Genomic DNA, 13,646 nt, shown 5'->3' on the forward strand with positions numbered 1-13,646 from the left:
TTTTTTTTTTTTTTTTTTTTTTTTTTTTTTTTTTTTTTTTTTTTTTTGTATTACTATCCATGTGTATAAATTATTGATCATGTTGCTGGCTTTTATAAACTCTAAGCAAGGGGGGAAAACCCTTCCTAACCCTTTGCAAATGGTAATGAAGCACTGTTTTTAAATAAAAGAGAGAAACACCAGTCGGGTGGCTCCGTGTTGTGTTTGTCCGTGCATGGGTGGGTTCCAGCAGCGCATCTCCCACAGGGCACTGCTGATAAGGGGGGGGAGATGGAGATGGAAATGGAGATGGAGATGGATCCATGGTGGACAATACCGGCGGTAGGCAGATGGCTGAACAAGATGAGAGCACAGCCCTGTTCCAACCATAACAGGTCCGTGGTTCTCTTGTAAAGGGTGAAGCCTGGTGCGATCTCAGCCTGCCTGCCCGTAACCCTGCACTTCTCCAGGAGCTCAGACGTGGCTTTAACCACTGCTCTGCTTCTCCCATCTGCACCAGGAGCAGCGCTGCAGCCAAGCGGGAGTTCATTCGTATTCCGTGAAGCGCACAGAGATCCTCAAGTGAAAGATGTCATGCAAATATATATATATATATATACACACACACACAGACACAAATAATCAGATGCCTTTTCCGCTGAAATGAGCCTAAAAATAACAAATAATAAATCCCCGTGGGCAATTTGTAAGTAATTGCGGAAGCATCAGCTGAGTGAGACGATGGTGCTGAATGGGCCGAGTACAGCTGAGGCCAGCACGGGGTTTGTTGGGTTGGTTTTGGAGATGTGAGACAACGGGCACAAGAGGAAGGGGCTGTGGGCAGCGCTGCGGGACTGCGTGTGCTCCTCCAGCATTCCTCTGTGGTGTTTACTGAGGAGCTGCAGTGTGTTCCCGTCAGATGATGCTCGCTGCATTCTAACAATAACTTGAGAGGATGTTCAGCAGCAGCTGCTAAAATTAGATGCCTGGGAGTCAGGGCTGATGGTGGCAGAGCTGGGGCAGGGGCTCTGCATCAGGAGATGTCTGGAGATGAAGCCCTCCAGCGCTGGGACCAAAGCACGAGGCAGTGGGGTGCTCAGGAAGTGAAGAAATGACAGCACGGGGCTCAGCCTTCATTTCAAGGCATGTGGGGAAAATGGCTGCTCTTGGAGCTGGCTGCTAAGCCCTTAAAGCAGTCGTGAAATCACAGAACAGCTCAATTTGGAAGGGACCTCAAAGCCCACCCAGCTCCACCCCGTGCTGTGGGCAGGGCTGCCACCCACCAGCTCAGGCTGCCCAGGGCCCCATCCAACCTGGCCTTGAACCTCCAGGGATAAAGGCACCCACAGCTCTCTGGGCAGCTGCACCAGTGCCTCACTGCCCTCTGAGTGGAGAATTTCTCCCTAACATCTGGCCTAAATCTCCCTTCTTTTAGTTTAAAGCCGTGTCCCCTTGTCTGATCAGTATCAGCTCATATAAAGAGAGTGAGTGAGTGGTTCTCAATGCAGTAACATTTCTGCTTTGCTCAAAGTAGGCTTGCTAGAAATAAAGCGTGTCCAAGGAAGTTGATGGTGATTCTTTAGCAAGCTGACCAAGGGTAAGAATGGTCCATTAGGAGTGGGGATGGTTGGGATGGAAGTGTCAGTGCTGGCCCAGTGGCTCAGTGGATCAGGCCCTGCACAGTGCCGCTGTCCTTGGCCTGGTGATCTGGTGGGCAGGTGCTGATGGCTGGGGAGGAGCCCCGGTTCCCAGGGCAGCAGCGGGGTTTACTGCTTGGAGTTTACTGCTGTCCTCCTACTGACCATCCTGGCTTCAGGGTGATGGCCTGGGCATTCTTCTGATGGCCTTTAACTTTGGTTCAGGTGGGATGCATTTGTTGTTCTCAGTGTTAATATCCATATGAGCTGTGTTGCATGGTATAGGCTCCTGCAGCTGGGGCTGAGCTGGAGCAGCTGGAGGTGGAGGTGGCAGGAACAAAGAAGATGAGACTGCCAAAGCTCATCTGCTTGCTCACCCCAAAGAAGGGCAATTAGTTGCTTTCTAGAAGTACCTTACAAGGAGCAAAGCTCTGGCTTTCCTAGTGCTGTAACACACCCTGGTGTCTGGGTCTTGTGGCTGGAAAACTCCAGCCCTCTGTGTGGGCTGCGGGGCTCACTGCAGTGAGTTATGGCTGAAGCATTTCTAAATGTCACATCCCAAGCCGGGAGCTTCCAGTGACTCATGCTGGCTGGCCCTACTGCTGACCTTATTTGTGGTGACTCGCCCGCTGGCCTGGCTGCTCTGCCTTCACCCTATGGCCAAACCCCTACAACTGAGTGCTGCTGCTCCTCCAGCTTTTGCATGCTCCTGTTTCTCTCCCTGCAGCAGCAGCAGGGCAGGAGCTTCACAGCCTTTGGCTGCTTTGCTGCAGCAACGCATCCATGCTGGGAGCCATGCACAGCCAGCAGCCCCAGCAGCTGTCCCAGTTTGCAGAAACTTTCTTGCCTTTTTAAGGACATGCCGAGCGCCGCACTCTAACTTTAGCACAAAGGTATGGTTGACTTGGCTTCTTTTATTAATGGGTGGGTATAAATATATCTGCTCTCGGTGCCTGTCTTCCATGTGTAAACACTGAGCTCTGTCCCAGCTCTTTTTGATGATAAATTCCTCATCTTTTGAATCACAAATCACTTTTGTGTGTCTCGGGAGGAAGCGTCAAAACTCAAAGTCACTTTGCTTTTTATAGCCCTGGCGCTCCCCGGCTGAACTCCGCTCGGAAATCACTGATTTCCGACTGCCCTTCGACAACAGCAGCCCCCACGTGTTTACATCAGTGCCAGCACAGCCTCGTGTTGCCATCCTCTGCTGTTTGCCAAGGATGCTCCCATCCTCCCAGAGGCTGGGAAACCTCACCATGCAGAAAACTGCTGGGCCTTTGCTGTTCCCCATCAGCGCACCCCCTCGGTGCTGCTGCTCTCCAGATAGAGCTCACGCCTTCAGCCGGGTTCATGCAGGTGAGAGGCACAGAGCTGCCTGGGGGGAGAAGAACCACTTGGTGCTCCATGGGGACATCCCACAGCAGGGCCATCCCTGCAAGGCCATGGACCTGCACAGGTGCACAGTGGGTCTGTGCTTGGGTCTCCTTGGGCCACATCTCATAACTTTACCACGGCAAAGGCAGCAAGAGACATTTTGGGTCTTGCCCAGCATGCCAAGAGCCCAAGGTCAGGCTATGTGAGTAAGAGGACAGGAGTGTCCCTTAAGTCTTCAGCAAGGCCTGGCTTCCATGTCAAGGCCCGCAAGCCAGCAGGAGTTGATGGTGGCAGTGCTGATGGAGGTGGGTGATGCCATCTCCAGGTCTGGCTGCCATCCAAACCATCGACAGCGTTGTACAGGAGACGTTTGTCTGAGTGGTGATGTCTGTGCTCAGGGTCAGGTCTATTTTTGCTGCCACGCCGTGTATTTTTAAATCCTGTTTGAGCAGCACACAGTGCCCATGGCGCAGCTCCTCTCAGATCATTTGTCATGTCAGAAAACGGTTTTGAATATTTGTCTGCTCATTTCAAGCTAAATACTTACCCCGTAATTAGATTGTTTTCTTCAAATTATTGGTGTTTTTGTTTTTTTTTTTTATGGACAAGAAGTCACCATTTGGCTGTGTAAAGTGATGGGGATATGTGGCTGGTGGGTAACATGCTCCTGCAGTTCCTGTTCTGTGGGTGTGGGTGGCAGGCCTTCTTGAGACACCCCTCCTAAATGGGCTCCTACTGGGCCCATCACTGTGAAACCTCTCCCTATCAGTCTCTAAGCCAGCATGTGATGGGATATTGCAGCCATGTCGTGGGGATGAGCGCATGGCTGGGTTGCTTGGCGCTGTCTCCTCAGCTGGACCTTGGGCAGTGTCCAGCCGTGCAGAGCCACCAACCCACAGCCCCAAATCCATCTGTGTCACCCCTGATGTGGGGGCAATTGGGCAGCTCCATGCGTGGCAGGCTGCACAGCTATAGGGAACAGAGAAGGTCTGGGGCAAATGTGGGTTAATGCTCTTCTGCTGCTCAGCTGCCTGAAGTCATGTGCTGGCGGAGGTGGAGGGAAGCCGAAACATGCATGTGTGGGCAAAGACAGAAAGGAAGGAGCATGTTTCATACCTCACTGAGGCACCTGAAAAGCATTCGCTGCTGCTGTAATTTCACTCCTGAGCAGAGATGTCCAAAATTTCAGCTTCTGGTTCACTTGTGAGTTCAGGCAAGGGGGGGGGAGGGGGGTTAGGAGGGTGAAGCTGAAAGAAAGAAAATGATGGTGTCAACCTCCCTCAGGCTGAAGATACTTCTCTGGTTGCTGGCAGCCCCAAAGCCCCCCGGGGCCCTTTGGCTGCTCCCTGACATAGGGGTGCCACTGCCAGCAAGCGACTGGAGGTCCCTCATCCCTGCCCAGGTAAGACAGGGGCACAGGGACAGCCCTCAGAAGAACCTCCCGGTAATGCTCCTACAGAGACAGCAGAAGACAAACTCGCAAAGTTCACAGCTATATGGGTAAGAAAAGGGAAACTAAAGGTAAGGAAGGAGGATAAAGATTTAAATTAAACTCTGAGACGTTACTTCAAAGGGCACAGCAGGTGGCTGAGCTGCTGGGGAGCACGGTCTGAAGTTTGGGGATTTGGTTCTGGGAGCATCTAAGAGCATTGAGCCTCCACATAGACCTGAATGTGGTGCCAGGGGAGCTCTGCCTCAGAGCACAACCTTCCGCTTAATTATTTCTACCCTAATCTGTAGGAAGTAATTGTGTATGATGAAATTATCCCACTCGACATACGATAGCTTTGTACTCGCAGCAGGCGCCTTTATTTTTCTTACCCTGTGTAAATTAGGCACACATCCACCAGCTGTTTGGTAAATAAGCTCCTGCCAAGGAGTGCATTGGCCCTTTCTTCTTCCTCTTCTCACCTCTGATGGCTTCTGGTGATGTTGTTTCCCGTCTGCATAGCCGAAGCCGTGTTAAAGCAGGTTGCCTGCAGCAGTTGTGTCTGCTAAGATGTTCACAGTGTTGTCTGACTGCACCAGCCCGGGGTACCCTATGGGAGCAGGTGGCTCTGAATGGCCAGGGTGCACCCTTCTGGTCCCCATGCTGTGATTTCATAGGCCTTAACTAAAGAAGGACAACAGAAACAGAGAACCATGAAGGTTGGAAAAGATCTCTAAGATCACCTGGTCCAACCACCAGCCCATCCCCACCGTGCCCACTGACCTCAGTGCCACATCCATCTGACTCTCTGGTGAGCATCCCTAGCACAAAGCGCTGCCGCCAGCTCTGCCAGCCGTGCTGTGGATGATGGGCACTGTGGATCCTCGAGCTGGCAAGTCGATAGATCTCCATGGAATCGGGAGGAGGCAAAGCTGCAAGAACAGTAGCAGGGGGAAGATCCTGTGAACACAGAGCCTATCCCAAACACAGTGCTGGACGCCCTGCTCCTGCAGCCCAGCCACCAGTGCTGTGCTCAGGGTGTTCACTGCCACCCGGTGTTGATCTGCTTGAAGAAAACATTTCTCTTTTGCCCAGAATTTTCTATACAGGGATCTGTTTCTGGCATACCCTGTAAGAATGCTGATGCACAGAAGGAATTACTGACAGGGGACTGCTGCAGTTGCTGTTACTTCATGGAAGGGAAAAAATCCAGATCCTTGCTTAGTGTGGGAATGGTAATGCATAGCAGAAAATGAGCTTTGAAGGCACTGCTGACCTTCCAGTCTACCACAGCAGCCTCTGGCCAAGCACTGGTAGCTGGAGGGCTACTCACTGGCCCACTGTGGCAACAAGAGGATTTCCCCTCTTTATTATTCTGGTTTGTAGGGCAGAAATCCCTGGGTATCACTACAGCAATATGAGGCTTAATCCCCAGGTTTGAAGGCCTCAGTGCTTTTCTGGCAGTGAGGGGCCCAGAACTGAACACAGCACTGGAGGTGCGGCCTCACCAGAGCTGAGTACAGAGGGACGGTCACCTCCCTGCTCCTGCTGGCTGCACTAATGCTGGTACAAGACAGGATGCCTTTGGCCTTCTTGGCCACCTGGGCACACTGCTGGCTCATTCTCAGCCAGCTGTCAACCAACAGCTCCAGAACCTTTTCCTCCATCCAGCTTTCCAGCTGCCGTGCCCCAAGCCTGTAGCACTGCATGGGGTTGTTGTGACTGAAGTGCAGGACCCAACACTTGGCCTTGTTGAACTTCATCCCATTGGTCTCAACCCATTGATCCAACCTGTCCAGATCCCTCTGTGAGTACTGAATGAAGGCAGAGCTCCCTTTGACTTAATGGCATCCCATGCTAGAGTGCTCCATGCATAGCACAGCTCTGTGACCCACAGCTCAACCATTCCCCTGGTGCTGCCATCTCCTCATCCTGCGTCTTCCTTTCAAACAGGCACTGAGGTCACCTCCCAGCTGCTGAAATCCATCAGTGTGTGGGAACCCTGCCTGCAGCACTGCTAAGAATAGAGCTTCAGGGTGACGGGGGAGAGAAGATGGGCTTGCAGCACCGGCCTGTCCCACCATGTCTCCTACAAGAGGCAGGAGCCACACAGTGCATGCAGTGCATTTTGATCCTGCAAACACTGTAGCCAGGCACAGCTGGAGAAATGCAGTGCTGTTGCCTTGCTTTGGCTGTAGGCTTTGCTGTTGCCCTGCTCTCCCCAGCTAACACCACAGTGTCCCACCTGTCTGGCTGTCCGTCTGCATGGCACAAAACCTCAGGTGCTGAAAGCAAAGCACAGCTCCATCTCCTAGCAGAAGCCACGCATCAGCAAAATGCCATAGATACCGAAGCTGGGCTGCAGAGGGCCTTATCCTTAGCATTATGCAATGCTAATTATGTAATTGGGATTTACATAACATGCCCAGCTTTTTTTTGGTGCTCCCTCAGCACAGCACTGGGTACCGCAGTAGGGCCACGGCCATCCCCTGCTCCTGGTGGGGTTCTTTTAATTGCATCATGGTGAAAAATTCCATTGAAAAGGCAAGAAACCAAATAGGGAATGATAAAAAAATCTGCTCGCCTCTCTGTGCTGTTCTGCTGTGCAAACACAGAGGATGCTCTGGGTTGTTAAAATCGGGTGCTTTTAGAGCGTCCTTTTCTCCCTCCTGCCTGAAAGTATTTATAATGAAAAGAAAATAGAAGGCAACAGCAAAACCCACAAACGAAACGCCAGGATTCATCAGTGCCTCTGCCTCAGGTGCACGTTTCATTGCAGCTCGGAATCACGGCAGCGCGGGGCTGCGGGGCTCCCATCTGACAGGCCGGGGCTGCGTTCTGTCTGCAACGGCGATGCTCCAAGGAGAAAGAAATACGGCCCAAAGGTGCGGGGCTGCCCCTGTGTGTCCTGCAGCCTGTGCCCCGCTCTGCTTGGCTCTGTCGCCCGTGGCCACTAGGTGGTAGCACGCCCTGGCCGACAGCGCGGAGCCATCGCCGCTTCACCTGTAGAAAAAGCAATGGGGACACCCGTATTCTTATGAAGCCCTCAGACAGTCTGCTGTTAGTGCCCGCACAGAGACTGCTGGCTTCCCAGCCCTGGGGAAAGCTGCAGAGAGGGAAGCGCCGACCAAACTCAAAGGGAGATATTAAGGCAACAGCTTCAGCATAGGGAACAGGACAGAGCTTGGTGTACAAGGAGCAGCCCCTCGTGAACTGGGAGCACATTGCTCTGGTGTCTGAAGGGCACGCAAACCAGTAAGGTCAGCATTCAGGATCCTGCTCAAGGCGGAGCCAAGCGGGATGCAAATCCCTGTTCAGAACGAGGAGGACTTGAGGAGAGAGGCTGCAGGGAGGGAACTCTCCAAGCGTTCCTCCGTCAGTTTAGCCAAGCGTGACTAAGTGATATTGCCCTGCTGTCTGCACTTAGAAATCAGGGTGAAATCTCGGTTTTGAGGTGTTTAAAAGGGGAGATTTCAGACATGGAGCAAACCGGTGCATGGGGGGGGGAGGGGAGAGAAGTGCAGGTTGGCTTGGCCACCAGGCAATAGCTAAACCCAGTGGGAGAAATTCCCCTACCTTTGGGCTTGGATGCCAAACTGGTTTGGCCACCCTGCCTACCCAAGCTATCTCATTTAACCCTTAGGTTCATCTGCCCGCACTCACCTCTCAGAAGAGATTAATTAGAGATGGCCCAGAGGTCCCTTTCAATTCCTCTCGATCTGTGATTTTGTGATTCTGACACTTGGCTTGAGAGACCTCGACCTACTGCAGGGAAAGGAGAGGCGTGAGGAGGGCAGAGTGATGCCACCAGCCGTCCCTTGGCAGGCAGCATTGCCTTGCAGACGAATATGCTCTTCTGGAATCTCCCGCTGCACAGCTTGACACTGTCAGTGGGACCTTGGGAAGCCAGGACAGGCTGCTGGCAGTGTGTTTGGGCAATGCCCTTTCTGTCTGGCGCAGGACATATGCCAGTCCAATACGAAAGGCAGAAATGATGCCATCAGTAGCACTCACAATAGCACCTGACCCAAAATAGCTTCCTAGAAAAAAAGAGAGACGCTGATTAGTTAGACAAGCCTGAAAGAGAGCAAGATGTCCAGCTGACGATTAACAGGTGTAGGTCTTCGAGGAGGGGCTATAAAGCCCGCGGGTGAGCTCTGCAGCCACCCTCTGGGGAGAGGCAACAGCCGTAGGCAGCACTCGAGACCCGTCTGTCCCTGCCACCAGCAAACCATGGGGCTCAGCGACCAGGAGTGGCAACAGGTCCTCACCATCTGGGGGAAAGTGGAGGCCGACATTGCTGGCCATGGACATGAGGTTCTGATGAGGTAGGCAACGAGCATCGGTCCTGAGCTGAGAGCTTTGGGTGGGAGACCACTGAATGCTGAGTACTGGGGCTCAGCCGCGTGCGTTTCAACAGGCTGTTTTGTTTCATTGTCGGGAGGTGGTTCTCCACTGCTGTGGTTTCTGGGTTAGAAATGGAGAGGCTGTGCTTTTGCCACTCCGTGTATCAGATCTCAGGGCTTTGGAGCAGAAAATAGCACAGTATCTTTGCCTGTCCTTAGGGACCAGCAGGGCTGAAGACAGGGAGACCCTCTCGAGGGTGCTCTCGGGCTGCACTTAGCACTCAGTGCCAGGTGGGTAGGGACACCAAGGGCAGCAGGGGGTATGTGGGGGGGTTCCTATCTCAAGCACAGCTAAAGCAAGAAGCCCACACCACTGGGCAAAGCCACAGCCCATTCAAAGCCTTTTCCACCTCGTTTCTCATTCCTTCAGGGGGTTTCTGAGGGAGGGAAACAGGGGAAGTGGAGCAGACTTCTCTTGGTTTAGAAATGTGACTGCTTGTGCCTCGATAAAGACTTTTTAGATAGGTAACATATCCAGGGAATATGCTTAGAAAATATTGATCCAACTGGAAATTTCCAATGGAAACAAACAAGCAAACAAATACTCCTTGGAAGAATTTTCAAGAGTCTTGGGAATATCTCATCATGGAGGACATGAAGAGAGACCTTTGAAAGGAGATGCCAGCAAAGCCTGGTCACTCGTTTACAGAATGTTTTTGCTGCAAGACAGCTCGTGTTTTCCATGCAGCTGAGGTATTTGTTAATGCAGCCTGACCTACAATTACATCGCATAATGGAGAGTCTGGCCCTCATCCTAATGGCAACCTATATGGGAGGAATGTTTGGTTTGGGATGGATGTAAATACTGCCATTGCTCCTGCTGGTGCTGCAGCAACTTCGGTTATGCCCTTCAAAGGGCATAATATCCGCAGGTATACTTGAGCAACGGAGCTGGCGTCTCTCAACACCAAATTATCAGACTGCTCCTAATAACCAGGACAGGCAGTTTTCCCTTCTCACCCCGGCTCTAGGCAAGGAAAAGAGTGGAATTTCCTTACAGTTTGGTTGCTAGTGGTGTCAGCATCCTGTCTCCTGGGAAATGCAGCAGAGGGGAAGCATGAGACAACACCAGCCATCCCAATTTCATTTCAACTTTGCAATCAGAGCATCTGTATATAGCACTGAATGGCGCTGGTCGATGCAGAGATGGACTGGGAAGGTCTCAGTGAGAACCTGGGGTCTGACAGGGTGACAGGCCGGGGGAAGTAGAGGATGGATCCTTAGTGAGGCAGTGTAGGTAGGTGGTTTTGCTTGGTTTTGTTTTTCCCTCAGGTTAATGTGAGAATTCACCTCCCAGTGTCACCACCAGCCTTGGCACCCATCTCTGTCTTGATACAGTCGCCATAACTCTGGGGACTGATGCCAAAGTGTTTGTTGGCAGAGCTGTTCAGAAATAAGGATGGCTGCTCTGTCGTTCCAGTTGGATGTGGTTGGGGCAGTGTCTCTGTCTCAGCCAGAGCAAATGTTAGGACATATAAGAACATGGGATTAAAGTAGATATAATACAAAGGGAGGAACATCACGAGCTTCTGCACTCCAAAGATGAGAGGCATTTTATCAGTTGCTAATGATAAAAAGCAGCCTGGATAAAACAGATGGTGAAATAAACTTCTGAACACAGAATGTCATCAGGTTGTGGAACAGCCTCCCAGAGGAAGGATGAAAAACACAAATTCAGAGTAGGGTCAGATGCTTTCCTGGCTTATAAACATGCTAAATGCAGTGATTGTGAATGGTGACAATTTGGAAAGTCTAAAGCATCAGAATTCTCAAGTGAAAGCAGGATTTACTAGCAGGGACTAAGATCTCTTTGAGGAGGGATGTAAGTTATCACACATTTGCCTGTCTGTATATGTCCAGATCAGCAGGACCATGGCTCTGCTCTGGCTGACAGCTCCCTAATGTCTCACACATCCTTCTGCTTCTGCCCACAGACTTTTCCGTGACCACCCTGAGACTCTGGATCGCTTTGAGAAGTTCAAAGGCCTGAAGACCCCTGATCAGATGAAGGGCTCTGAAGATCTGAAGAAACATGGAGCTACCGTCCTCACCCAGCTTGGCAAAATCCTGAAGCAGAAGGGTAATCATGAGTCAGAGCTGAAGCCCCTGGCTCAAACCCACGCCACGAAGCATAAAATCCCAGTCAAATATCTGGAGGTATGGAAAAGACAGGGAAACTTGGTGTCTGATGTGTGATGGATGTGCACAAGACAGCCACACTGAGAGCTGCACTTCTATTTCAGGCTGGGTATTAGGAAAAATTTCTTCACCAAAAGAGCAGTGATGCAGTGGCACAGGCTGCCCAGGGAGGTGGTGCAGTCACTGTCCCTGGAGGTGTTCCAGAGCTGTGTGGATGTGGCACTGAGGGATGTGTCAGTGGGCATGGTGGGGATGGGCTGGAGGTTGGATCAGCTGATCTTAGAGGTCTTTCCAACATTAAAGATTCTCTGATTCCATTTAGTGATGTGTAACTGGACTTCAGTTAGCACTTTCTCAAGTCAAAGGTCTCTGCGTACAGGCAAGAAGAGGCACAGAAGAACTCAGCTCCTGTGAATCTCCATTAGATTTCCATTCCAAACACTATATGCTGTCTGAGACACTCCTAACAATAAGCCAGCCCATGCAGTCCCTGCATGCCTGGGAAATGACATTACATAAGAATTGGCAGTGGCCACACACAAGGGACGTACAATTTTAGAGTAAGCCCTGGGGGGAAGAACTGGAGACCAAGACCCATGAAACTAAGCACTTTACAAGTTCAGGACATGGATTTGCAGCCTTAGTGGATGGGCAGACAAAGAGTGGGAAGGACTGTGGTCTACTCAAGGTCACAGAGTGTATCAGTGTCCGAGCTAGGAACAAAGCCCAGCCAAGGTTCCTTGCATGCTCGGCCAGTGTTTCTCTAGAGACTGCCGGAAGGGCTACTGAATTAGCCTGGAGATATTTCCAGGCTCTGCAACCTAGTTTTTAGTCTGGATATTCTGAAAATAAACCCTGAGCGTCCCTTCTGTATTTTTTTTCTCTCTCTCCTTCTTCACAGTTCATTTCTGAAGTCATTATCAAGGTCATTGCTGAAAAACACGCCTCAGACTTTGGGGCCGATTCCCAGGCTGCGATGAAGAAGGCCCTGGAGCTGTTCCGAAATGACATGGCCAGCAAGTACAAGGAGTTTGGTTTCCAGGGTTAGCTTGTATACAGAAGGACACCACGATGGAGGCCTTGCCATGCGTCTCAGAGTAGCATCCCCAGCACTATTCTGGACATCTTCCAACTGACCATCCATGACGTGTGGGAATGCTTCGATGAGAGGCCAAGAGTCACCCTAGGCAGCACAGAGGCACTCAGAGTGATGTCCATGATAAATTGTTGCCCTTTCCTGGCTTCATGTATGCAAAAGAAATAATGTTTTCTTAGGAAAAATAATATAAGGGGTTATCTGTCACCTTCTGCATATTTCTGTGTCCTTTATCTTTCCTCGTTCCCAAAACCCAGTCTCATTCAAGAGGGAAATGGAATGGCAGGAGATGAGGGGATGTGGAACAACATGGGGCGTGTTGAGGTGTGTGGTGAAGGAGTGGGTGAAGAGAGAACCCAAAGGTGCAAAAGAGATGTCAGAGTGGGAAGTGGGGACACAGCATCTGATTCCTCCCGCAGGTGAGACTGTTAGCAGGTGACTGTGGAAAGCCTTCAGCACCATTGCTGGTGTTACCTTGTTTCATGGGGGTGAACGCAGTCAGTCTCCAGGGGCTGTCAGCTTGGCAACCTGCTAAACTCATGTTAGCAAAACCATAAGGAGTAGTGCGCTCTGTGATCTGTAGGCTTCCGGCAGCTGCTGCTATGCATGTAAAGTCATGTGGCTCTGGGAAGCAAAATACATGCTTCTCAGAAAATAAAAATCCCTGCATTGATGCTGTGTAATTCACTCCAATGCGATGGCAGAAGCACAGCATTTTGGGTACAATCCCATCCACCAGCACTCGTGACACGGTACCACCCCATCACTTGAATGACATGAGGGGACTCGGGCACTCATGTGTCACCATGAGGTTGTGACCTGGTCCTTCATTCCATGCCTCAGTGCTGAGAAGTGCTCCATGACTGAAGGCTGAGGCCACAGCTGAGTTCAGGGGGCATGGAAGGGATGGGTGGCTCATGAGTGCTCCACAGTTTGCTTTGTGCTGAAGGGACAGCAGTGAGTGCCTTCAAGCCACAAGTTTTGCTGTCCATCACATTTTGCAGTTTTGCTGGGTGGTCTCTGCAAAGTCTTGACCTGATGCCCAAGTTCACAGCCTGACTGTATGTGAATTGTGCAGTTTACCTACTGGAAGGGAAGCTCTACTCCATAGTGAGCACTGGAATCTGTGCTCCCTCCTCTTCCTCCAACCCCATCACTCAGCTTAGGGCCTCAGCAGTATAATGATGTGAATCTCTGCAGGTACATGCACCCACCCTGTGTCCATGCAGAAAGGGTGCAGCTTGCTGTCTTTCCATGTGTGTGCACAGGGGTGAGAACATCCATGACAGAGTCACATCCCTGCATAGCAGTGGGATGCCACAGAGGTGAGCAGATTGGTCCTTGGAAGGGAAAATATATGGCGACAACACCGTTGCTCTTTTCTGGTATGGAAAAAGTAATGCAGTTTTTCTCCCAGAGACAGCATGAGGGCACGCATGAGGAAGAAAAACGAGGTGCTTAAAATGAAGAGCTACAAGCGGGGTCTGGTTCAAAGCACTCTGCTGGGCTGTGTGCAGAGGAGACAGCAGGAGCCACCAGCTCCCTTACAAATCAATCATCTCAAAGCAGTGTGATCTGCCAGGTCT

General features: G+C 51.2%; 1 protein-coding gene and 1 long non-coding RNA gene across 2 annotated transcripts; one reads left to right on the forward strand and one right to left on the reverse strand.

The window, feature by feature from the left end:
- Positions 1 to 4,787: 4,787 nt before the first annotated feature.
- Positions 4,788 to 8,452, reverse strand: LOC107314328. Its single transcript, XR_001555351.2, has 4 exons — positions 8,083 to 8,452; positions 7,143 to 7,422; positions 5,203 to 5,351; positions 4,788 to 5,103 (listed from the first exon to the last, which is right to left on the reverse strand). It is a non-coding gene; the product is annotated as an uncharacterized LOC107314328 (long non-coding RNA).
- Positions 8,453 to 8,571: 119 nt separating this feature from the next.
- MB (myoglobin) lies at positions 8,572 to 12,278 on the forward strand. Its single transcript, XM_015863455.2, has 3 exons — positions 8,572 to 8,747; positions 10,760 to 10,982; positions 11,866 to 12,278. The coding sequence occupies exons 1-3, from the start codon at positions 8,653 to 8,655 to the stop codon at positions 12,010 to 12,012; spliced, it is 465 nt and encodes a 154-aa protein (XP_015718941.1). The 5' UTR covers positions 8,572 to 8,652; the 3' UTR covers positions 12,013 to 12,278.
- Positions 12,279 to 13,646: the final 1,368 nt, after the last annotated feature.

This window comes from Coturnix japonica, chromosome 1 (genome assembly GCF_001577835.2).
Source record: "Coturnix japonica isolate 7356 chromosome 1, Coturnix japonica 2.1, whole genome shotgun sequence".
In the NCBI taxonomy this organism is placed as follows: Eukaryota; Metazoa; Chordata; class Aves; order Galliformes; family Phasianidae; genus Coturnix; species Coturnix japonica.